Source organism: Protopterus annectens, chromosome 9.part0 (assembly GCF_019279795.1).
Source record: "Protopterus annectens isolate FY-2018-M chromosome 9.part0, PAN1.0, whole genome shotgun sequence".
Lineage (NCBI taxonomy): Eukaryota > Metazoa > Chordata > Ceratodontiformes > Protopteridae > Protopterus > Protopterus annectens.
The window spans coordinates 1,023,075,402-1,023,102,213 of NC_056743.1; the positions used below are offsets into that span (position 1 = coordinate 1,023,075,402).

The 26,812-nt window shown below is 42.2% G+C and overlaps 1 protein-coding gene across 1 annotated transcript in view; it reads right to left on the reverse strand.

Moving 5' to 3' along the window:
• The window catches only part of GPD1 (glycerol-3-phosphate dehydrogenase 1), a 461,017-nt gene that overhangs the window by 15,347 nt on the left and 418,858 nt on the right, over positions 1–26,812 (reverse strand). The window contains exon 7 of the mRNA XM_044083817.1: positions 625–731. Coding sequence (XP_043939752.1) covers positions 625–731 — 107 coding nt within the window. The remainder of the gene's footprint in view (positions 1–624; positions 732–26,812) is intronic.

Here is a 26,812-nt window from a genome sequence, read left to right on the forward strand (position 1 = left end):
TCTCAGGATGTCAGTTGCATGGTGCAGACTGCGCTACCTTGCACTTGCTTGCATAAGACACATTTTGTAAGACCTTTCTGCTTGTGGTCAGCTAAATTTAAACGCTAACAAAGCATTAGGACTTGTCATACTGATCAATTTTCAGCTTTCTCTGATCTAGGCAGAGGACAATGGAGGTATTTAAACAGTATTCTCTAAATGACTGTTCATTAGGACTGTATTCTGTCATGCTTAAGTATGGGGCATGTTTACCAGAGATTATCAAGGGGCAATTCCCAGTAGCCATAATTACTTACAGAATGCTTTCAAACTAGATCCCTAAATGACATTACTGTCAAGATAAATTGTCGTCTGCCTTCCACACTAATACATGTGCACAAGCAAAGACTTTAACAAAAAAGTATGAAGGTACCAGCACGTTTGAAAAAAAATGTATTGTAACTTTCTACAGCACTGGATTGGCGTACATCTAAATACTCACTCCACAGCACCAAAAATCATTTCAAGAGCTTTTAAAATCTGAAGGACCTCCAAACCCCTACTTTGTTTACTTTATTTTGGTGTGCATGGCAAATGTAAGAAGAAAGGGCAAACTAGAAATGGCTGTAGTGAGGCCGTACTTACTTGTCTACCATTCCTTTGCGTTTTAGGATACGATTGATTTCTGCAGCTGTTTGAGGTCCCTGTAGCTTTTGTCCATTCAGCATCTCATTTTCAAGCTCCTCTATGGTCTGCAAAAAAATGTAATAATGCAAGGCAGTGAAAAGGAAACACTACGGCAAGGAAATGCTGACAGAAAAGCAAGTTTCAGTAACCTGTTACTTAGAAACTACACAAGCAAATACCTGCATTATCAATTTATTCTAAGTGCAGTCAGCTACTCTGAAAATATGAAATGTAGTATGCTGCTTGAGTGAAGTGGCCCCCATCAGTTTAAAAGTCACCTTTCATTAGTTTTCACGACTGTATGCAATGTGGCTAGTCCTATGGGATGGTGGAAAAAACAACTGTTCTGAGGAACTGGTGGGGAAAACTTAATGCTATGCAGTGGATTCCCAGCAGTTCGTGCCCAGGTGACAACAGTTTTAACTTTAACCTCAGATTGCTGCGCCAACAGCAGATGATCAGCTTCATATGAAGAAAGCGCTCTGTACAGACCTGTGCAAATGGCACTGATGGAAAAGAAAATTTGAACTTGGACAACTTTGTGGGAGTTTATTTTTTGGGGGAATTTCATTTTTTCTTTATTTTTTATTTTTTTTGGTTGGGGGAAGTTATAGAAGTTGATGGCAAATGCTTAGGAAGTCACCAGGGAAATTTTTTTTCATGTTTTTTCGTGCAGGTTTACATGCACTTGGATATAAGTGAATTTATTGAATCTGTTTCTTGAATACATTAATAAATTCATTATGATCAGTGGCCCTCTCATAATCTTCTATATTATGTACTAAAGGTGGTAATAGGAATGCTACAGGTGGGCTGTACTTGGACCATTACAGTTCAACAAATTTGTGACGGACATTGGGCTTGAGTTGAAGTGTAACATAAATTTTCCCTGCACATGAAAAAACACACAAGGAATGTTTGTGGGTTGTACTTTAGAGACCAGCAGGGATTAACAGAGTGGGCAAATAGTGTTGGATATCAACTGCAGGGTGATGAACTTTGGGGGACTAATCATGGCTGAACTTATAGGTCAGAGGACACACAAATACAGAGGACAAGAGAAAGACTTGATGCTGATTGATACATCCAGGACTAATACTCCGGCAATGCAAAACAGCACTAGGTAAGGAAGGTAGAATGACTGGCTGTATCATAAGGGAAGTAGAGTCAAGTGACGTTTGTCATCCTCCTCTACCTGTGTATGACAGGGCCAATGTATGACCAAATCTGGAATACTGCACCCCCCAACATGACTGGGCCATTGTATGACCAAATTTGGAATACTGCACCCCCCCACATAGCTGGGCCATTGTATGAGGAAATCTGGAATACTGCCCCCCCCCCACATGACAGGGCTATTGTATGACTAAATTTGGAATACTGCCCCCCACACAACAGGGCCATTGTATGACAAATTTAAAATACTGACCCCCACTTAACAGGGCCATTGTATGACCAAATTTGAAATACTGCCCCCACACACACACACACACACACACGCACACTACAGGGCCATTGTATGACCAAATTTAAAATACTGACCCCCCCACACTTGACAGGGACCATTGTATGACCAAATTTGAAATACTGCCCCACCCCCACATGACAGGGCTATTGTATGACCAAATTTGAAATATTGACCCCCACATGACAGAGCCATTGCATGACCAAATCTGGAATACTGCCCCCCACATGACAGAGCCATTGCATGACCAAATCTGGAATACTGAACCCAGTTTTGGAGATCATATGGGCAAGGAAGCAGGACCTGCATCAGTTTCCCAAGGAGAATAAAACAAATTGCGAGAGCTATGAAAGACCTAGGCTGTGTGGGACTGTGTACATTAATTCTAGAGGAGAATAAGGAAAGGGGCAATATGTGATCTGCAACAGTATGACGGGTGTGGTGGAACTAAAGTTCTAACACAAAGCATAATCCTGGGGCATAATTCTTTACAAAAAAATGAAATAGACAACAGAATCCACTACCAGATGGGAAGTGAACTGTAGGGTCACATAGTTCAAAAGGGTGTGGCTCAGTATACATGTCTTTATGAAGTAGAAGTTAAGCAGTTGTATAGGACCTAGCTGGCACACAGATTTTAAACACTGTCCTGGTCTATCGGCAGTTTTCTAAGGTCATATTATTGAAGAAATGACCAGTATGAATGGAGAAAATCAAAGGCTGTCGGAGAAGAAAACCATTTTGGAGTCTCACCAAATGGACTCTGTCAAACTGCGTGTTGCATTTCAAAGGTTAGGAATTCACTTAATGTACAGGAGAAGAAAAGAGAATTTCAAATTTATATGATTTTGTGAAGAGAAACCATGTGACTTCTGAATAATATTGGCTAGCTGCATCCGTGTCACTGAAAATCAGTGACCACTGTGTTGATTTTTTTAAGCAAGGTTTTTTTCTTGTGAATAAAGGTAAAAAAAAAGTCTGCGTATATTTCCAATTTCATGAAGCATCTTTTTGGATAATCTGCCCTACAATTTTCAGATTCACAAAGCTGGTCTTCACAAAGCTGGTCTTCACAAGACCAGCTGGCTTCCAACTATTTTTCCTAAACAGCTGTGACCATGCCTCGTAGACCATTTCTCTGTCTCAGGACTTTTGTAGCACAGCAAACCATGAAAACAAAGCTACCTATGCAGAATTTACAGAAACCCTTTACAAACATGTAAATAGCTGCACTGAAGCTGTTACCTACCAGAAGCAAGCCCAGATCTAATACCAAAAACAAACCACACTGGCGAAATCCTTACTTTAACAGGCTATATATCAAAAGAAAAAAGTCATGGCCAAAATTAGAAAGATCAGCTCTCATAGAGATGTGCTCTTTAATTCAATTAAACAAAAAACTAAGAGGTCTAATAAAGTCCAACAAGGCCAATTATCAGGTCAGGGTAGCCTCCCAGGATAAAGACAGACCACAAGGCCTTCAGCTATGTCAGGGATCTTAAAAATAATATTCAGCAGAGTGCAGAACTGATGGTAAATGGCACAATCTTCAGTGACCAGGTGACAATAAATCTACCGGCTAATAAATTTAGCTCCAACTTCACTCACCACTATCCCCACCCATAAAATCCCTTCCAGCTTATCCCCCAACTGTCAACAGGAAACAGGTTCCTGGAGACATTTGCTAAGGCCAAAAAACACTAGTCCAGTGGGCCCCAACAATATCCCTAGTTGCTTCGTAAATAGCCTAAAACATGATCTAGCAGGACCACTTGAGTTAATCTTCAACTACATCCTCAAAACAGGTTACGTGCTAAGTGAATCAAGGGCTACAACAGGTAATCTCTCGTCATAAGAGTGGACCATCAACTGACCCTGGGAACTACAGACTCATCAGTCTTACAAGTCGAACATGCAAAGCCATAGAATGAATTATCATGGAAATGATCAACAAGGACACTGATAACCTACAGACACTTTACTCATCAAAGTTTGGCTTTAAGGGAGGTCTTCCTGCTTAACCTGGTAGACTTCTTCAAGAGGATCATCATTGCTATGGATGAGGAGGCATTCTGCCTACCTTGACATACCCAAAGTGCTCGATATAATACCCCACTCTGGTACTTTCAAACTCTCATAAATGGGCATAAATCCCTACATAACTAACTCACTGGATTGCCAGTTGGCTCACTGATATGAACCAAGAAGTCAGGATTGAAGAGACCACCTCCATCAAGAAAGTGGTTACCAAAGAAGTACCCAGGAGCTCTGTGTTGGGCCCACTCCTGTTTGTCTCAAGAGTCGAGGCTAATGTCAAAGGCCCTCTGTCTCACCAGGTTTTCAGATGACTGTAAATTGGGAGCTGTCACAGATTCCCGCCATGACACCAACATCCTACAAGAGGGTCTAACACAAACAAATGACTGGTGCGAAGGCAACAGATTTAAAACTCAATGCAAAGAAATGCATTTTAGTGCCCTTTGGGAAAGCATTCACCCAAGATAATTACTTCATGAATAAAACATCCCTCAGAGTTGACGCAATAGTCAGTGATCTGGGAACATATATAGACCGTAATCTGGTGTTTGATCAACATGTAGCCAAGATAGAAAGAAAATCATTCTGATACCCAACTCATAAGGATGGTGCAGTGGTGCAGCAGTAGTAAAGTAGCAAACAACAATATTGTATGGTCCCAGTACAATTGATGGGGTATCCATCACAAATTTACAGTATTCACAAGCCCCACACTTAATTGGTCCCCTTTGTGTTACCTTTTTTTCTTTAAGACCTGGTTTTCCACAAGGCTTTTCAAATTCCTATTGACCCTATATGTAAAAAAGGGTTCATCCCCTAAAACTGTCAAAAGTTCTGGATTCCCTTTTAACATAGTCCAGTTATGAATGCTGTAAATTTGTGATAGATACCCCATCAATTGTACTGGGACCCTACAATATTGTTGTTTACTTTAGTGCAGGTTCTTGTACCACCACGGAACTGGTGTATCTTGCTGTTTGTCAAGTGTGTGGGTTTTTCTACATAGGGAAAACGGAAAGAAAATTGAATAGGAGAATCTATGAACATATTTATAGTATTACAAGGAAAGATGAAAATAATGTCCTTTATAAACACATTTCCCTGAACCAGGACCATTCCTTCCGGTTTGGTATTTTGGAGGTTGCTGCTAAGGATGTTAGGAGAAGTGATTGGGCAAATCAATTGCTCAGAGCTGAAGTGAGATGGCAACTTAGGTTAAATGCCACCATAGCTAGCTGGATTAATGAGCACATTAGTATTAAGCCCGAACTAAGGTACCGGGCATCCAAACTTTAACCCCCATTATACAATTTTTTCAGCCTTTTACTTTATTTTAAAAGCAACACATACATATTATTTTTCATGCCTTGTATAAACTTTTCATGCCTTGTCTTTTAGGTTTTGTTTTTTCCATATGTTCAATTTTTCTATGGGATTTTCTACACAGTTTTGGAGGTTTTAGGTTGGTTTTAAAATAACACTGTCACTTTAATTCCAAGGGCTGTTTTGTCTAATGAAAATAGGCTTGAAAATATAAAAGGGCTGTTTTTACATGATTTTAATTGTTCTGATGAAGTCTATTGACGAAAGCGCTTGACCTTGGAGTACTGTTGTAGATTTGTGGTTCGTGCCTTTGTATGTTTTAAATAAGCTTGTTTACTACTACAGTGGTCGTAGGATATCGGCTGCAGAGTGTTTTTTTTTTCTGTTATTAATGCTATCTTATTCTTACTGCTTGATTATAGTTATGATTCTTTCAACTGTCTGTCTTTCGGCTTCTCCCATTAAGGGTTGCGGCAGTGGAGTTTTTACAGTGTCGAGTTGCCAGCCCTATGCCCAATCTTCACAGAAAGCACACAGACACACCTACTGCATGACTTTAAAACTCACTCGACTGCAGGGAGAACATACAGACTCCGTACAGAAGGCACCCCAGCTGAGAATTAAACCAAAGGACCTTTTGGTGTGAAGCGATAACGCTAACCACTGCAGCCAACGAATATGGTTATGATCATTTTTGCTTTTTCTTTTATATTTACTTTGGTTTGCCTTTTGTTGGCTGAAAAGGGTCATGTAACAGTCCATCATTAAACAAATAAGTAAATGAATAAATAAATAAGCATAACATGTGGAAAATGTGAGATTATCTTCCTGTTTTATAGAAGGTTGGTAAGACCCTAGCTTGAGTACTGTGTTCATTTCTGAATAATGTATCAGAACAGCAGGATGTAATTCTGAGAAGGGAAACAAAAAATAGTACACAGCTTAAATCTGAAGCCATGTAAAGATGCTAAGATAGCTGCATATGTACACACACTGAAAGGAGGTAGACAGTACATATGATAGAAAATTTTGAGTATTTCAAGGGAGCCGCAAAGCCCAAGTGGAAAGTACTTGTCTAGAAAAAGAGAATACAATTTAATAATGCAGAGCACATATCTAAAAAAAAATGGTAAAGTATACTTCACAGAAATGACTGGAGCAGCCTGCTTCCAGAAGCCAAGGTAAAAACAGGCAACTATTTCAGGAATGCATGGGCAGACGAAAGACCATTCTTAAAAGAAATCGGGAGGGGGTTGGATGAATCCAGACCTGTAACTTTTCTGATTAGAAAAATCGGGCAGGCTAGCTGAGACGTGCTCTTATCTTTAGTCAGAATCCATACTTACATTTCTCCAGTATGGTTTGCCTTACTGCAGTGTCCTCAGTATAATGCACATTATTTGGCAAGCTCCAGGTGTTCATAATTCAGACCTCTCAACTGTACAGATTTTTGCGGAATGTCAAGATTTTCCTGCTCTAAGAGGTTGAGAGGTATGATTCTGATAGCCAGACTAGCTAAGGAATGTCATAAGAAGCTTTGACCATGTAATGGCAAGCAGCAGTGCTGCTAGCAATATGGCCAGTACCTTCCTCCTTACCACAACCCAGTGCTTGCCATGACTACTAACTCTTCTTTCACAGAATTTATAAAACAAGGGAGTTGTTAATTGTGTAAACCTCTACCCACTCACTGAAATGATGGTGTGAAGAGCCCAAATTTCCAGTGTGTCATTTTGTTACCACTAAATAAAACCTGACACCAATATTTATTCTACTGCTGTTGCGTACTAACTTAGCTAACTGGGTTGGTAGGTTGTTCCACAGACTATTTTCAGCAGTGACCCAGCCAAGTGTGGCAGTTACCAATTTCAAAACAGAATTACATTTGTTAACAATAACATACGACATAATGCACAAGGGTTGGAATCCCACCACCACAAACTACATCAGAGAGCAGTTACCAGCAGTGCTACCGCTGCATCTAAAAGCACAGCAGTGTTGCCCCTTCCAATCTTAATTCTATCAGCATTTGCTGCACAATTTCCCACTGCCTCAAATTAATACAACACCAGTGGTTTGCAGTATCACCATCAGATGTCTTTATTTCTTGTTAGGATATTACACTCATTAAAGTGTAAGAGGGGTGACACTTGGCTTTTCTGAAACATAAGACCTTTCCTTAGTTGAAGTATTGTGGTCACCAGGATGATCACTCCCATCCCCCCCTTGTTTGCATTATGCCCTGCCTACTGCAGTAAGCTTCTGTACCCTTTAGCCAATCGGGATTAATCAGAAGGCCATACTCTTGGGTATTTGGTCAACTCTCTCTAGTGTGGAATAGTACAATAGATCAAAAACAGTTCTACAAAATATTTACCAGTGCCAAAATACTTACTAAATAACCCTATGTCAGTACATAAAAATGTACAGCCCTAAAGATCTTCACTAATAAACTTAGGAAGAAAATCCAAACTCAGTATTGAGTCAGGTGTATTGTTTCTCAGCCTTTTTGTAGTGCTTACTAGAAATCTGAAAAATCTTCAAAAGCAGAATTCTTAAGAAACCAGCAGGTTGTCCTGTCTTCTTTCTGTGCTTGGTTATAGGAACTGTCCCGTTGTCATTTGCTCCATCAGACTTGGTTAGACACCACTTTCACAGCTGACGGCCACAGAGGCATCCTACAGATCGGTCTCATTACCTGATATTCTTTTGTTTGATAGGAAATCTTTAGAATGCTATGACTGCCAGAGTTTTATACAATTCTGTGTTCTTAAACACAAAGTAATGAGGCAATGAAAAGTCATTCCAGAACTTTAAATTGTTTTGAAATGACAGACTATTAATATATTTATTATAACAAAAAAAAACTTGACAGTTCTCCATTTCAGGACACTATGCAGAAATTCTTAGGTGATTCTGTAAGAAATACAGCTTTAGGGACTATTCTCTCTGCTGTCTGTTCTCAATATAACAAACCAACTAGCACTGAAGGAAGACTTGACAACAACACTCAAGTTGAAGACAGGCTAATAGTAGAGAGCAATTGACAAATTGGGTCAGGGTTAGGACATCTTCAATTCCTTCATTCCACTTAATTTTTAAATGGACTACAGTACTTAACTACACTTCTATTTATTCCTCCTCAGAGTATCTAAGGTTTACCAGTCAAAATGTTTACCTTAAAAACAAGTCTGTACAGAAATGTGCACATCACTACAGTGCAGTGGTCACTTCTTACAGACATTCCTTGGATAAACAGTTCAGGTGTTGTGGCTTAGACTGTTTGTGGGTGAGCAACCAAAAAGTTCATAAGTTTTAAATGGACTTAACTTCAAGCCATGATCTTGGGCAGTTTTTGATTTTGCTGCATACAGATGGGATCCAGACCAATACATCTCAAACAGGTTGCTGCTTAGAGAAGAGCAATGTAGCAGTAGAATAGTAGCAGTACATAGGTGCAAAATAGACTGTGTTGCAACACCACCTGTACGACAAGTTCATTGCAGTACCACCCCATAAACACCTTAACATGCCTACACAGGACTTGTGGTCAGAATAAAGTCACCATGTTGAAGTCTGAGGATACATAACCAAGACCTAAACGTCCAGCTCAAAAAAAAAAAAAGTAACAAGGTGTAAATCCCTGAAGAATAGACAACAACCAAAAAGCACATCAGGCCAAGTGCTCGCAAACTGCAAGAACCAAATAAACCAGCTAGCACTGAAGAAAGGCTTGACAACAACACTCAAGTTGAAAGCAGGCTTTATTAAGCGAATTCAGGAACATAAACGCAGGAATAATCCACACAGCGTTTTCGTCAGTTAAAAACAGACTTCATCAAGTCTGTCATGCATCTTTCTCTACAGACTTCTTTTTAAGGTAAACATTTTGACTGGTAAACTTTAGATACTATGAGGAGGAATAAATAGAAGTGTAGTTAGGTATTGTAGTCCATTTAAAAATTAAGTGGAATGAAGGAATTGGAGATGTCCTAACCCCTTCCCCCTTTATGTCAATTGCTGTCTACTATTAAGAGTGTACACTCATGGAGCAGACGAACTTTGCAGGCCAGCAAAACCACCCCAAGGCTGGGTAGGAGAGGGGTTAAATTGCTTCTGAATATTCTGCAGTCCTCATCCTGGGGCTACAACAGCTCTGTAATATGCATCAGTCAAGACTGGAGGGTAATATGCTGGTCCCTTCTGCAGGCCATTTTCACAAATATCTCCTAAACAGGAAGGTATCCAAGGTATTACCCCCCCCCCCTTACAATTAGTAGCAAAAACCAAGGGCCAGATTATAAATCAATACAAAGCTGCTACTAATGCAGATTACTAGTGTATAAGCCAACTAACCCTTCCCCCACCAAACATTACTTTGATATGGACATATTACTTCCAGAAAGTTAGATTGTCTGCCAGAAATTTCATACCCCTCAACTGTTCAGATTTGTGCAGAATGCCCAGATTTTTGCCTCATATTTTTGGTCTGCTGCTCATAACATTTTGGTTTTCTGGGAAATTATTTTGGATTGAAGTCAGAAAATGACAGTAGTTTGATTTTCAGACTTCATACTCTTCAGAAAGTTCACACTAATGCAAAAGCCATTATTCTATCAACTTTCTATGTTTGTAAGAGCAATATTTAAAACTTGTCCCTATTTTTGGGCCTTTGCCCCCACTGTATATGGCTTTGCCCAGATCTCTGGGTCTTAAAGGTTGAGCGGTATGGCCAGAATAATTTAATGGATGAGGAAGCTATAGTTTTGTGAGTAGTGCTGCAGTTATTAAACCTCGCTCCACAGAAGAGCGTGGCATACTGTACCTCAATGACCTGGCATGTTAGTCTGAGCACCAGGCATGGAGCTTTGGCGTCTCCAGGGCTGATGACATGGGATGAATCACACCATACTGTCAATCTAAGATTTTCAGTGTGTTATGTATAGGGGAAAACACTTGGAGTTCATCCAGGCATTCACCTTGTACACTGAACATTTCTGCAGTGGAAACAGGAAATCCAAGGCACACAAGATTTAGAGATAGTGTCAGGTTGTTTCCAAATATACTCCAGCATGAGCATCAGAAAAATGTCAAGTAAACAGTAAGGATGACTAAACAAAATAACTCCATGCTCCAAGCACAGTAAGAAGCACTTTCTTATCGTAAGAGATACTTGCTTTGTGGTACTGAAAACAGTATCCCTGGGATTCAATAAAGCCCACACTAAGTGTACACTGTTCTGAGTGAACAGACAACACAAACATAACTTGCACCTTCTTCCTCCTAATTTAAATTTTCCTACTGATATTCTTGCAGCTTTAAATAATGAGAAGGATTCATCAAGGTTACCACAAAGTGTAGACACTTAGTGTAACCTTTCTGAGTGACTAGAAAGCACAAAAAATGTGGTAAGAATTTTATTGAATACATATGTACACTTAGGGTCAGATTTAATAAAGCCTACACTGTGTGTTTGTACCGGTTGTTAGTGTCCATGATGCAGGTTCCTACTGCACTCCACACATTTGTTTTAATGGATAATGTGATGTCACAAGGAAACGAAGACCAGCAAAGAGCTACACAGCTAGAACCTTTCAGTTGAAGGAAGACTTTTGTCTACGTAAAGCGATCAATAAGCATAATACGAAAGTACCTTATTTGTGAACTACTTATGTTTGTTTTATAAGTGATAAAAGTGAAGACGCCAAACCACCTGCGAGCAGCAATAGCAACCTAAGAACAACCTGTTCCTCTGGTGTTTCTACAAGGACCATATGATATGCTGCTCAGACAGGGCAAGGCAGCACCACAGAGGAAAGCAAGAAACTTGCATCACAGAAATAACGCTTTTCTGTTCCACTAGTTATTGCCAGACTTCTGGCAGACCATTTTGGCTTATTACATTATCATCGAATCACATTGGAGGATTACTAAAGCTGATGTGTAATGCATAGCTGTTACAGACTAGCGATGAGTGACATTTTGCTGACTCATTGATGGTAAAGGGGATGGTATGTGCTCTAGTGGATAATTTCCTGAACAGCAGTTGGCAGCAGACAGAATTCTGTTTTTTGCAGTGTTTTACTATAGCCACGCTCTCTCCCACTCTGCCAAGCTCAAGCTTTATCGTGAGCACATCTATTTCCAGCATTGGAACAGTGCTCATTGGTGCCTAGCAGAAGGAAGCTAAGATGATCTGGTAGCTTGCAATTCTACCTGGAGGGTAAACTGTATATGGTAATTTAGCACGTGGGCTTCTCTTACTGCCGAGTAGTTAAATTGTGGAAATACTACCAAGCCAGCAAGTACTCAATCTGGATATGACCGAACTTAGAATGACCTAGTGCTGGGCCAAAGAACCTGTTGAAAAAGAATTGAGACTATATTACAATAACGACATCTTCCGTTAAGACATATTTAAAGAGGTAGACTTTGTCTGCAAGACTCCTCTCAGCCAAACTGGCTAGTAGTAATATTTCATGTTCAGTATTCATATGTACCGCACTTGGTTGTAGCCTCGTCTCCTGTTCACATCACTCACCACATCTAACAGCCTCCTTCACAGATTCATTTTGTCATCTAAGTGGGGATTCTTTTAACTTTGTTCTGCTATCAACCATGTTTTTTCAGAAGAACAGTAGCATTACAAAACACTGACATCCAAATTACCATTTAGGGTTTTTTTTTTGTTAGTGCTGTTTTATATGCTTTTCTTACTTTGACATTTTACTCCTTCCCCTTAGTCACTTATGGAGCCAACACTGACATTTTTTTAGCCAAGAACCTGTATCTCTCTGCTAACATCTTGTCTCTAGGAACCATTCTACCCAATGTCAAAGGTCTTAGTACTTTGAGTTTAGAACTTCCTGTTGTAAACATTCCCTCAGGACTCACTTAAGCCCTCACCCTTTCTCTCCATCATGCCAAGTATAAACCCACTCTTTTCTTTAATATGTTTCAGATGTTATTAATTCACACCTAAATCTCTCTCTTCACTTCTTTCACCAGTCATAGGATCACAGGATGTTACTAAGCTATTGGCCCTAAGGCCCTAACAAGCCTAGCCAAAATTTTAGCTCATGTTCCCACAAGTCAGAACCTGATGCTCCTGTCCGGCAGGGACACAGGTGGAATCCCAGGGGGGTATTTTCTGTTCCCCATCCAGTTATCCAGTTTGCGCTTTAAAGGGGATAATGAGGTACTCTGCTTAACGTGGAGAGGCAGTCTGTTCCATAGAAGGGGGAGTCTCTGGGACGCAAATCTGTTCTGCCAACAAGTCCTACTGATGTCACAGACCAGGCTGAGTTTGTGCATGCGGGTTACTCGAGTGGAGCTTGACTTGCAGATATGCAGCAGTCCTATCAAGGTGTGTTCTGAGATTGTTTTGTATGCCAGACAGAGGTCACCTCTGAGGAGTCTGTATGAAACTGAGTTGAGGGACAGGGCTTTTAGGCAGTACAGGGTAGATGTTTGAGGCCCCGGATTCTCCTGGTGAGGAACCTCTGTGGTCTGTCCAGCTGCTGCATGTGCTTTGTGAGGTACATGCCAAAAGGGGCATTGTATTCAATAATGGGTCTTGTAAGGGAAGAATACAGGATGTTATGACCTCCTTTTCCGTGGATGAGATACCCTTCCTAATGAGGTGGGCCATGTAGAAAGCCTTCCATACAACAGAGGCAATATGGTGGTCAAAATTCAGGTTGCTATCAACCTGGGTGCCCAAGTCCCTTACAACTGACTGCGTGCTTAGGATCTTGTTATAAATGTCAGAATTTATGGGGATGTCACTCTTCCCCAAAGGGAATGACTATGCATTTTTTGGCATTCACTCTCTTGGAGGATGTCCACATCACTAAGGGAAGTGATGACAGCATCCAGTTGCAGTCATTTGCAAACTTGGTCAGCCACAGCCAATTGGTTTTGACCTGCACCTCAGAAAAGTATATCCAAAACAACAGAGGCCCCAAGACCAATCCCTGGGGTACGCCGCCAGTTACAGATCTTCTGCTTGAGGTGGCTTTTCCAATTCTGACTAGGTAGGTTCTATCAGTGAGCCAGTTTGCTACCCATTTGGTAACATACAGATTGATTCCTAGTTGAGAGAGTTTATCTAGTATACCCAAGTGAGGAATAGTATCGAAGGCTTTGACCAGGTCAAGGTAGGCGGTGTGCACTGTCTTCCCCTCGTTCATGGCTTTGGTGATTATCTCAAAGAAGTCAACCAAATTTAACAGCCATGACCTCCCCTTGACGAAACCAAAGTGTGTGGGATCGAGTGTTTGGAGGTTGCCAATGTCCTTGTTTAATGAGGTCAATGATCCGTTCCATGGCCTTGTAGATCAGGCTAGTTAGGCTGATGGGTCTATAATTCCCTGGATAGGTGGAAGCTCCACCTTTGTGCAAAGGGATGACAGTGGTTGTCCTCCACTCGGCTGGGATGAAGCCGGTACTCAGGCCTTGGTTGAATAGGGTGCCTAATGGTGCTGCAAGTTCCTGTCTGAGTTCATGTAGTATGCAGCCTGGGATGTTATCTGGTCCCATGGAGGCTGTATTTTTTGCCTTCGAGAGGGCAGTGATGATTTCTCCCTAGAGATAAGGGGAAGGTGCTTGGGGATGTTCTGATTTGCTGATGGGGGAGACAGAGGGGTGATGTTTTCACTGAACATGTCTGCCAGCTAGTTGGCTATATCTACGGCATTTGTGTATGGGTTATCCTTGACCATCTAAGCAGATCTGAGTGCTTCCTTTGAGATTGGGGACATATGTGAAGAAGGCCTTATGATAGACTTTAGTAGGTTTGGTCAGTTTGGACTTGAAGTTTGCTCTGGAGGATTTCACTAGTGTTCTTATTTGCTTGTTCAGGCTAAGGAGAGATTGCTTCCATTTCGGCACCTGCTCTTTCTTGGTCCTGGACAGCAATTTTTATATTTTATTATAGAGTTTATTTATTGCAGATGTCCACCAGACAGGTTTACTCTTCCTTGAGGAGGAGGATTTTGTCCTGTCTGGCTATTCCTGATTCCATACAGCTTATATAAAAGCTTGCATAGTACTTTGGTGTAGGTTTGGATGTTTGTGTCTATTCCTATGGAGGGTGAGGGGGCTGTGAAGCTGTTTATACCTTCCCTTTGGAGGTTGTAATTAGCTTTGTAGAAGTTTTTTTTTGTTTGACCCTAGCTGGTGGGAGGGTGGGGGATCAGGAGAGATGGTGACTTTGAAAGTGATGGCTTTGTGGTCTGATCTCACTAGGGTTGATGACACTGTAGGGATGCTGCAATGGTTACTCATGTTGGTTAATAGCAAGTCCAAGATATCTCCTCTTGTTGGGGTGTTAACCAGCTGGTCCAAGGCATTTGCATTGACAAAATAAAGGAATCTCTGGGTATTTACGATTTGGCATGAGTAGTTCCTCCAATATATGGTTGGATAGTTAGTCGCCCAGGATCAGGGTAACGGGTTGAATCTTGATAGATTCGAAGAGGTCCAGACAGGGGGAGTGGGCATCTTGATTCAAACTTGGGGGCCTGTAGCTAACTATAATTTGAATAGGGATCTTGTCAATGGTTAACTGCACCTGGAGTGTCTCCTGTGATTCATACTGTTAGACCAGCCTGGAGGTGTGTATGCCTTTAATATACATTGAAACTCCACCTCCTTTTGCTTTGCTCCCCCTTGCAATGAGTGCAGTTTCATGCTTAGATCCTTGCTTTTAGCAGCATGACCTTTAATTTGCATTTCGATAACATTTTCATGTTGGTAGTCTTGACCTCATGGCACTGCCTACAAAAGGCACTATGGGGGAGGCAAGAGCCTTTGCCAGATGCCTGAAGCCCAAGGGAGACCGATGCAGGCCATCTCTGGCAAGGCATTGTGGACTGTTGATCATGTCTTCTCAGGCTATCAGGTACTGGATCCCCTTGGAATGACACCAGAAACTAACCCAGTTGTTAGTCAATCACTTTCTGTTTGTATTGAGGCATCATTCTGGGTGAAGGTAGAATGCTGCTTAAGGCTAGGGACATGCATGCCTGGGACACACATTCAGCGAGCCCGATAATGTCTGTCTTCATATAGTCCAGGGAGGTATGTCTCAAGCCATTCACACCAACATGGACTATGATAGAGTCATAACAATACCTGTTGTTGAGAGACTTGAGTGCATGTATGATATGGCGGATTCTGGCACCTGACAAACAACTAACTGTGACTTTTTCCTGATCCAGCCTGGTGAGGGGCACATCTGCATGTCTCACAATGGAGTCTCCTATGACTGATATGTTGGGTTTATGGTTAGGCCTTAGTGGCTGTGAGACAGGTGTGTGAACTCTATGTAGTGGGCTGTGGAGTTCGCATGTGTTTTTGCCTCGGAAGTCTTTCTTGTTTGGGTATGTTTTTGTTAAGGACATCCGCATATGTGGGTGTGTGTTGTGTAGGTGTAGTTGGTGGTTGAGGTGTGGTCTTTGTGTTGACAACCTTCTCAGTGCCAGATATACTGGCTTGTGAGGGAGAGAGCATAGACTCTAGGGTCTTAATGTAGCTGCATCTCTCAAATTGTGTTCCTAGGTGGTAGCAGAAGAGGGTTGTCAGTGTACATGAAGCAGTTGCCACACTGTCTCAGGATGTCCATATCAACCAGACTGGCAGGAGAAACCATAGGAAATTGTCAAAATCTGAGGGAGAGAGACCAGAGAGAGCTAAGGGTGTAAAGGGTGGAAGGTCTAAGATGAGTACAAATAGGTAATCACACAAGTGCTACTAAGGTAAAATTTGTAGTTGGAATACCTTGCAATGGGTTAAAAACAGTGCAGCTGTGGTGTGTGATGTGCAAACAAGCCCAGTACAGATCAAATGTGTGGTTTAAATGCCACAAAAAATAGGAAATTATATTAACACAGAAATCCAGCCAATCCTGCTAGCCCCTGCTCTTTTTACCAATCAGCTTGTACCAGAAAAGGTCCAGGCAGCCCTGCTACTCTCACTAGCAGAGAAGATAGGCCCCTACCAACATAAGCTGGCTGCCAGAAGCACAGAAGGCAAACAGTAGATGGCTGCCAGGAACACAGAAGGCAAACAGTAGATGGCTGCCAGGAACACAGAAGGCAAAAACAAACTGCTCTGGATGCAGCAAACCTGTATCCAGACTATGCCACTCAATTTAAGAGTTAAGAACACAGTAAAACTCACAGAAAAGCACAGATTAACCACTTAGAAAAAAACAGAACTCACAGTATGAAAAAAAATACAGTTAAACAGTAATGAAATGCAGTAAGTAGCAATGAAATACAGCTAAACAGTAATGAAATGCAGCTAATCAGTAAATTGCTTTAAAACAGTACAAATGTGATAAATTAGCTATAAGGCACAGATAAAAACAATAGAAAAGTGCAAATGCAATAAAATAAGTGAAAATAAATGAAAAAGCACTTAGACTGGTCTTGGAGCCTCAGGAATTTTGTAAAACGTCACAGAGATGATGCACCTCAACAGAGCCTGGTTCAAACAAGCCCAAACCAGCTCACACCTTTCACCTCTACATACTCCCCTTTTTCTCACTCTTCATCCCACTTATTTGCTGTACCCCTGCCTGTTTGTAAATACTGTAAATGTATCATTTACCAGCTGTAATCGTGACACACTCTCGAGTATATTAATACAATCTTGCCTTTTGATTTTTCACAACCATTTGTATTTTATTAAATTGTAATATATCTGCATGCAGTGCATCAATCTGATTGTACTTTATATGAATGTACATTTTTAACGTTGTTCTTATTTACCCTGGGCTCAATCTAAAAAAGCTCCATTTGGATCAGTGCACTACCCTGGTAATCAAATTCAGATAAATGAGCGCCACTCATTCCTGCCTCCAAAGAAAGAAAGTAGGACTGCAGGTATACAGCTCGAATCAGGATACAGTTTTGTTAGCTAAGTAATGCTTACCAGTAAGAGCATCTGTCCTTGGAACTGAACAGGGGCAAAGCAGCAATCCTCTCCACTATATTTAAAGCGAGTCACATGCTCCACTGCAACATTTTCAGCAGTGGCTTTGAGGATCCTGCCCTCCTTCCCACAGTTTAAGGCTTCCTTTTTAAGAGAACCCACCTTGCACCCCAACCCCCTTTTTACCACCCTTGGTTGTATTTATGATCAGGTTGGGTTCAGTACTATGCCTTGGCCAAGACATATGGTGTTTGGGCAGGGAAACAAGCCGCAAGGGTCTTGTTTAAACAAGTTCATGGCAGTTTGGGTCACACACACAGTCCTCAAACTTTGACTGGAATGGGCTTGGTTATGCCAATCTGTGAAGGAAAAGGTTACTGAGTATTCTATGATGTGGTTAAGATGTTATTTTGTTGTGGCATCTATAGTGTTGTCTAATGTTCAATAAATGGTTGCAATGGCATATTTTGTGTCATCATTGTCTCAGTTTAGAGGACAAATGGAATTTTAATATCTCTAGACAGTTAAGCCTGAAATCTGGGGGAAAAATGTGAGCAATGAAATCTACAGACCTTCTGTTGCTTCTTGGCCTTTCATAGGAGGATTTGTATATGCTATACACTTTCCTCATATGCTGCTTTCAGACTCGGAAAAAAATCCGTCATTCACAACTACAGTTGTCGTTACTTCTAATGCATTTAAGGTGTAAATGAAAGACATTTAGTCTCATTTCTCTATCGGGCAATGCACTATTAGACAATAAGGTCTTTGGAAAAGAAGAATAAACATCACACATAGCTAACGCAGACCTTGCAGTGCAATCTTTAGCCAGTTGTAACTTCTCACTCTTTCCTATTTATTATAGAATTAAGTTTTTAGGGTACTGAATCCCCTGACTGAAGATAAATATTTTGTTCTGTCTTTCTTTTTCTGATTTTATTAGTGTTATGTAATCTTTTACTTAACAGAGGAGGTAGCTGCCCATTATTCCTTCTCTGGGTTGTTTTGCTCATCCGTTATGAAAAAAAAAAACTCTTCCATGCTACCCAAACAGTTTTTTTGGGTATATTGTAATTGCAGGTCCATGTTGCCTGCTCCTGTTAATGTACTCAAGCTGTTTTTGCCTTTTCATTTGGTTGGAGTTATTCCACATAGCTCTCAACTGAATAGGGACAAATCGAGAAATAATCAAGAGACATTTCTTAAAGTATTAGTAACTTGAAATGTTGACAAAATAAAAGGATGTCATGTAACATAAACTTTCTGAAGTAAAAAGCCTATAATTCTAAATATTGTTATTTGCTATGTGTAATTCACCATGTCTAAGCCGCGGTGGTGCAGCGGTAGCATTGTCGCCTCACAGCAAGAGGTCCTCCCATTTGATTCTGGGCTGGAGCGCCTTCTGTGTGGATGTGCATGTCCTCCCCATGGTGGAGTGGTATTCGAAAGACATGCGTAGAATGGACGTGCCTTTGTTGAAAGTTGGGTGTTGAGCTGGCACCTCGGCACCGTAAAAATCTACTGACAATCATTAGCGGACCGAAGTTCCGCTGTGGCAACCCCTAACTAGGAAAAGCTGAAAGAATAATAACAACTGTGTGTAATTCACCATCTTTTCATAGGTTAGTACTAGGCTAACTGCCCTTGCGAGCCATTTTAAGCCTAGCCAATTATCCCCTTTGAGATTCAAACCCTATACCTTGTGTTTGTAAGGCAAACGCCTTAACCATTAGACCATCCTCACAACCTTCTCCAAAATTCACCAGTGTTAGGAGGGATTAAGAAGGATAGAGGTAAAACTGGAGGCAAAATTGGGGATTCCATGACAGGCTGCCCCAGCAACCCAAGTTCGAGTAGCAGGCTAGACTGAGCCATCCAAGAGGGAGAGGTAAATAAGCATGGCTGCCTGTGTTATTTTCCTCCTTTATATATGCAGAGTCATCACCTCCTATCTTGGTACACAGTAACATTCTACTACTTTTAATGCACTCCTACAAAGTTTCTTTTGAAATAGCCTTTGTCCCAAACCCATATATCTCAACCTGGAAACATCAAAAATCTGGGCAAGGCCCATGAAATATAGGTGCAAATCTGTACGCTGATTAACGTAAAATTTGCGTACATAATTATGTAACCTCGCCCATTCCAATGGAATTGTATGATATCAACTATCAAATGCAAACTGAAGAACAGACAACCAAAATACGGTACCAGATTCCCCCTGCAGCCATTCCAATGTCCCTTTACCAGGCTATTTCGCCCCATTTACCATAAAATCTAATGTGTGCATGCATACTGCTTTACTTCTACAATAATTATTTGGATTTTATTTTTACATTTTATAGCACAATCACTAATAGATATCTGCTAAACAAAGCAATACTGTCTCACAATGAAAATAGACCTCACATTAAAACTTCTCTGCCCTTGAAACTCACATTCATTGAAACCCACACCACATCAAAGAAAATGCATCTGGCCAGTGGTGGATAAAGATTACCTCTGTGCTGTTTTCAAATCATAGGCCCCTTGCACACAAAACAAGAAACACATGTGTTCTTTGATGCACCTTCCTGATGTTAAATTATATTCATTGTATAATGCAGCACACTTGTTAGACTTAAGTTAGAGCGCATTTTAAATCTATTTGTAGGCAATGAAAAAATGCATGAACCAATAATGACTAAACTGCCCAATTCAGAACATTTCCATCATAAAAGTCTACTTCCACACACATGACAGTAGTGTAAGCCATAGGCATCTTACACAGCTTCTCGCACTTATTTTCAGGTTTTTTTTTTTTTTTTTTTTTGGGGGGGGGGGGGCAGAAGGCCAAGAAAACAGGGACACATTTTAAACATTGCTTGTATAATTTTGGAAAGTTGCTAGAATAAAATGTGTTACCACCATGCATTTCACTGCCAGCCCAGGACCCTATGCACTACAGTCAGTTTCCTGAAAGAAGATAGTAAGACTGAAACTTAAATGGCTATCATTTAGTGAACTCCGTTCTCACTTCTAACCACAGCCCTCAACCTCTTAGCACAAAAAACCTGGGCAAAGCCAATAATGGGGAAATACAGCCTCAAAGTAGGGACAAATTTCAAATACTGATCTTATAAACTTAGAAAATAACTACAATAAAAGGTTTTATGTTACCATTTATTTTCGGAAATATGAAGTCTGAAATTCAAATGCCTCATTATTTAGTGAACTTAGTCTTTCAATGATTTGCCACAAAAATCCTGAAAAAGTACAGTTGTGTACACTTAACCATAAATGTAGATGTAGTGTATTCATTGTTGCAGTCATCACATTTGGGTTATCCCTGCCAGGGTAGCCCTTGGCCGGCCCAAATACCAGAGGCTTAGTATTTCTGCATCGGTTGCTGTCACTTCAGGACTGATGTCAGGTTGTCAGTAGTATAAAGTAAGGCAGCCGATTCCATTACATCAGTTTTTCTTGCCCTAACCTGTCTGGAGCCCCCAAGTAGGAGACAGGTTCTGGTGGAAGAACCCCACCAGTAGAAAGTAAATACTAATATGTCCCTTGTAAGGAAAGAAGAAAAAAGGGGGACTGGAAGGAGGGAAATCAGGACTGCAACAGTAAATACACTTGAACATTTACATTTATGATAAGTGTACACAACTGTACTATGTTCTTCGTGTTTCACTGTTGCAGTCATCACATTTGGGTTGATTCTCAAAGCTGAGGAAATGGGTGTAGGCAGTCAAGGAAACTAGGGGGCTGGCTAGGATGCCCTGCAAGACTGCAGAGGCAAACTCTGCCCTAGATATGGAGAAGAGGCACAGGTGGTAATGCTTGGTAAAAGTGTGAACAGATGTCCAGGTGACAGCCTCAAGGATGTCCCTGGTGGGGACTCCTCTTAGGAAAGCTACAGAGGTGGAGGCTACTCTGGTGGAGTGTGTCCTGACCCCCTTGGGGGGAGGCTTTCCATGTTGTTTGTAGAAGAAATGGATGCAGTGTGCTATCCATTTGGAAATGGTTTGTTTGGAGATGGCTTTGCTTTCTGCCCCTGTAGCAAAGCTAACCAGCAATTGATCAGACTTTCTGTAGATAGAATCTGAGCTATATGTGCACATCTAGAGAGTGCATGATCCTTTTCCCCTTGTTCTGGGGATTAGGAAAAAAGGTGGGCAAATGAATGGATTGGTTGAGAGCCACACTGGACACCACCTTGGGCATGATGGATGGGTTAGTCCTGAGGGATACCCTGTAAGCATGGAAGATGATGAAGGGTTCCACAGCTATGAGTGCTTGCAGCTCAGAGACTCTTCTGGCTGAAGTGATGGCCAGAAGGAAAGATGTCTTCCAGGAGAGAAATTTTAGCTCTGCAGAAGAAGCTGGTTCAAAGGGGGGGGGGGTGAGCTTTTCCAACACAAAGTTAAGATCCCAAGCTGGGGTGGGTGCTCTTCTGGGTGGCCTCAAGTTGCTAGCCCCTCTTAGGAACTGTTTGATCAAGGGGTGTGAGAAAAGGGGCTGCTCAGTGGGAAAATGAGCAGAGAGAGTAGAAACATGAATTTTAATAAAGGAAAAAGAGAGGTCACTGTATAGTAGGTCAGCTAAATAATCCAGGATGAGAGGGAGGGAGGGAGGGCTGTGGCATATTGGCTCCCTTAGCCTGAATCCAGGTGCAGAACCTTTTCCATTTGTCAGCATAAGACTTTCTAGTGCTAGGGCGTCTTGCCTCACGTATAACATCTAGAACCTGTTTACTGAGGTTGACAGATTGATCGGGGGTTAGGGAATAAGCCAAGCAGACAAACTGAGTGTCTGCAATTGGGGATGCATGAATTCCCCTTCCCTCTGGATCATGAGGTTTGGAATCTGTGGAAGATGCCCTGGTGGCAGTGGGGACAGGCTGTGCAGCAGGGGGTGCCAGTGCTGGAGAGGCCAGTCTGGAGCTATAAGAATTGTCCTTGTTTTTTTCCCTCCTTCATTTTGAGCACTACCCCGGGGATGAGAGGTAGTGGAGGAAAGGCATAGACCGATAGATTGACCCAGGGGAAGGACAGGGCATCCACTTTCCAAGCCATGCAGTGATGTTCACTGATGCAGAATTTGCTGAGCTGATGGTTGGTGTGGGAGGCAAAAAGGTCGACCTTCGGGGTGCCCCATTTCTGAGTTATTAGGGTGAAGGTTCTTCTGTTGAGCTGCCACTCATGTGGGTCCAGAAGATTTCAGCCAAGTGCTCCTCCAGGCGTCTTCTGCAGTTAACCCCTACTGCTCCTCTAGGCGTCAAATATTGATTGTTCATATTTGCATTAATAATTCCAAAACCATGTTACTTACAAGGTACCAGGATATTTTGTCTTGAACCATATGTGATGGCAAACACAACTCTATTGATATTTGACCTCTTTCAATGAGAGTTTTCTAGAACTGTAAGGTGATAACTTAGTTTTTAAAGGCTTAAGCCACGCCAACTAGGGGTTAAAGGTGCGCACTCAAAAGGGCTGCTCCGGAGTGAATGAGTTAATTGGTCTGCCAGAAAGTTGAGAGAACCTGGTAGGAGTTGTGCTAACAGGTGGAGTTGCATGGCAGAGGCTGTGTGCCAAAGGGTCATGGCCAGCCTGCATAGAGGGTAGGAGTGAGTCCCTCCCTGCTTGTTGATATACCACATTACAGTGGTGTTTGTTTTGATCAGGAGAGCCCCTGGGGAGAGAAGGGTCTTGAAAGCTATCAAGACATGCTGGACAGTCATCATCTCTTTTCGGTTGATGTGCATAGGGATTTGCTGTGGGCTCTATTGGCCCTGTATGCACCTGCTGTCCAGGTGTGCACCCCAGGCATAGTCTGATGTGTGTGTGGTGAGGGTCTGGGTGGTGGGGGATGGTGAGAAAGGTAGACTCTTGTTGTGGGAGCATGCTGTTGCCCACTAAAAATCTTTTCTGAGGCAAGGAATTACAGGTATGAGTCTCCAGGTCTCGAGAGTGTTGACACCAAAGGCTTTTTAGGTGCCATTTTGTGAAATCTCTGGGAGCGGTAGATAAGCCAAAGGGAAGCCCCGAGAACTGAAAGTGCTGAGATCCTGCCCTGAAACAGAGATATTTCCTGCATGATTCCCTGATAAGAATGTGGAGGTAGGCCTCTCTTAGATCTAGGGTGGCTAGCCAAGCATCCTTGGAGAGCATGGGTAGCAGCTGCTGGAGGGTGAGCACTTTGAATTTTTGGATCACCAGGAAGGTGTTTAGAATGGATAGATCAAGGATGGGGCGCCAAGTGCCCTCTTTTCTGGGTACCAGAAAAAGTCTGGAGTAGAAACCTTGGCGCCTCTGTTCTGCAGGAACATGCTCTACTGCCCTCATAGAAAGCAGGGAAAGGACTTGCTTTTGCACCTCTGCCCACTGGTTTGGAGGTAGATCTGGGAACCCTTTTGGGATAGGAAAGGTGTGGAAAGAAAATATGTATCCCTGGGACACTACGTTGAGAACCTAGCGGTCGTTGGTAATGGTGGCCCAGGTGCTTGTGTGAAAGGAGAGTTTTCCTCCTAGGGTTAAGTGAAGGTGGGCAGAGGGAGAGGGTGGGGGAGGTGAGTCATTGTGTGTTTTTACCATAAGGGGGTGGCTTAGAACTCCCTGGTTTTGAAGAGGACGTAGTCCACTGCTTAGATCTCTGCATTCCCTGTCTAGGGGGTCTGGCTCCCTGTGGTCTGGGCTGGAATGGCTTAGTGGGAGCAGAAAATGACCAGTGCTTGGTGGGACAATGCCTGCTGAACCTGTGGCTGGACCTGTAAGAAAACTTTAACTGTCTGCATAGATTTTGCTTTTTCTTCCATCTTTTTTAAGACCTCTTAGTGCCAAATAAGTTGCCTTTGTGCAAGGGGCATCCAACAATTTAGATTTGGCATGGTCTGGCAAGGGCTGTTCCTTAAGCCATGCATGCCTTCTAATGACAGATCCTGTGACTGCTGCCCTTCAAGAAGCTTCTAGGGCATCAAAACCACAGTGCAAGGTGTGTTTAGTTACTTGACTTGCAGAATGCATTAACTCTTGTAACTGTGTAGATTCTGCACAAGCAGGAAAGGAAGACATTTTATGTTTGAGGAGTTCCAGGGTATGTTGCTGACATTTTAGCATATGGAACTGACAATTTAGTGCCCAGATAGCAAGAGTAGCTGAGGTGTATACTTTTTTTACCCCATCTGTCTAGTGCTCAGGAATCCCTATCTGAGGGGGTGGGATTCTTAGCAGAGGTTGCTGTAATCCCTTTAGGCCCTTGAAAAATTACCTCAGGGTCAGCAGTAGGATTTTTAAAAAGAAATTTGTGCGAGTCAGGGACTCCTTAATACCTGTCTGGTTTTCTGGGTGCAGGAGGGAGAGTGTCAGGAGTCAAGCTGGATTCCAGGAAAACATCCTCCACAACATCCAGGACTGGGGGGATGGCCAAGGGTCTGTGCTGTGGAAGATCTAAGCATTCCCAGAGTCTCTTTTTAGACTGAGGGCAGTCCTGACTCTCCCACTGGAAATGCTCCCTTAAGGTATGAAGGGTTTCCCCAAAGGAAAAATCCTCTGTGGGAGAGGCAGAAGGGATGGAATCCTCTGCATCAGAATCCTCCTAAGTAGAAAGGGGTTGCATGTCTTCATATTCAGATGCATCAGAGTCCTCTGACTCTGTTCACACAAAACTACAGGGGGCAGATCTCTTTTCCTTTTGGAGGGGGTAGCATGGCTTCCCCTGATCAGCATGATAAGGTCTTCTGCCATTTTAAGCATTTGAGAATCGGTAGTGCGAAGGACTTCCTCGGAAGCTGGTTGTCTGATCAGCGGCTCCAGACCCATCCAAAGTAGAGACAACCACAGGATCCTTAGACGAAGAAGAGTTTTGCGGCATACCGGACTCCGAAAGGGTCTCGGTAGCAGCCTGCGAATCCACAGAAGTGGGTATCGGGGGCTGCAAAAGCACCTCACTGAGGACCAGAGAACTGACAACTAGCTTAACGGAAGCATCATCAGTAGGTTTGGACCTGTGCAGTCTGTCTCTGTCTTTATCTTTACATTTTTTTGGAAGATCTGCTGTCTGATGGCTTACCGGAGCCTTACCAAAGTTCGAGGACTGTAAGCGAAAATATCTAGCTACAATAAGGGCCTGACTTAAGGATAGTTCTGGCATTGAACAAAGCACAGAAGTGACAGCGGGGGGACATCATGGTCTGGGCCTAAACAAGTGACGCAGTAAGAATGAAAGTCTTGGTGTGGTATTTGCTTTCCACAGGCGAGACCATTGTTAACTTTTTCTGACATCTGTTAGTGCAAGAAAAAAGGATCCCCAATGGGGTAGTTAGTTTTAGAAGACTTCAGCTTCAAATTGGTAGATGAAACTCAGGTAGTGGCCGACCAGCACTCATGTGAACTGCTTCTGCTTCAGGCTCCATGGCAAGAAAGACTGATGTAATGGCGTCGGCTGCCTTACTTTGCACTACTGACGACCTGACGTCAGTCCTGAAGTGACAGCAACCAACGCAGAAATACTAAGCCTCTGGTATTCAGGCCAGCCGAGGGCTACCCTGGCAGGGATAACCCACCTGTGATGACTGCAACAGTGAAACACGAAGAACATCCATAGATTTAACGAGGAACAGAACAAAAATACGAGGCATAAATTCACAAGTGGTGGTGGCTAGGGACTTTAGCCTCTTTTTACCTGCACCCAAGGTACAGAGTTTGAGCCTGAGTACCTCTAGCCACCAGGTGTATTCACCTGGGGCATTTACACACACACACACACACACACACACACACACACTGGATAACTGCAGAACAAGTATCTTAAAAGCAGCTCTTGCAGCAGCCAATTGCTCTGGAAATAACTCCCTAACTCTGTTCACTAGAAAGCTGGACGGCTAGACGCGGTTTCCTTCCCGCTCACAGATTAATTCATTCAGACAGTAGTAGCCAGCCGGAAATGCATGCACATGAGCCCTTGAGCTTGATTCCGACAGGCTGGCGGAGCTGACTTCATCGCGCATATGATGACATCAGCTCAAAAAGCAAAAGAAAACAAAATTTAAAAATATAGCTGGGGGAAAAAATCGGAAATGAAGGGGTGGCACCCCATTATTTGGACCCCAAAACTTGGTAAAAATTAGTAATTCAGTACGGTTGGGAGGTATGACCAAACCTTGCATTGTTCTTGATCTTACACAGTGTAGACTTTCTCTAAATGAAACCCAGTGTTTCATTAGCAGTATCACAGTCTCCTGCTACATTAACAGAAAAGTTAAGAAATATTTTTCTTTTAAAATATTTGCCAATTGTCTTATTTCTGTTGAATGCAACTGCCCAAATCAGAACTATCATGCAACAGTCACAAAAAGGGACAAGTGGTAGCCCTAACCCCTTAAGAGTGTTTTGCTGTCTC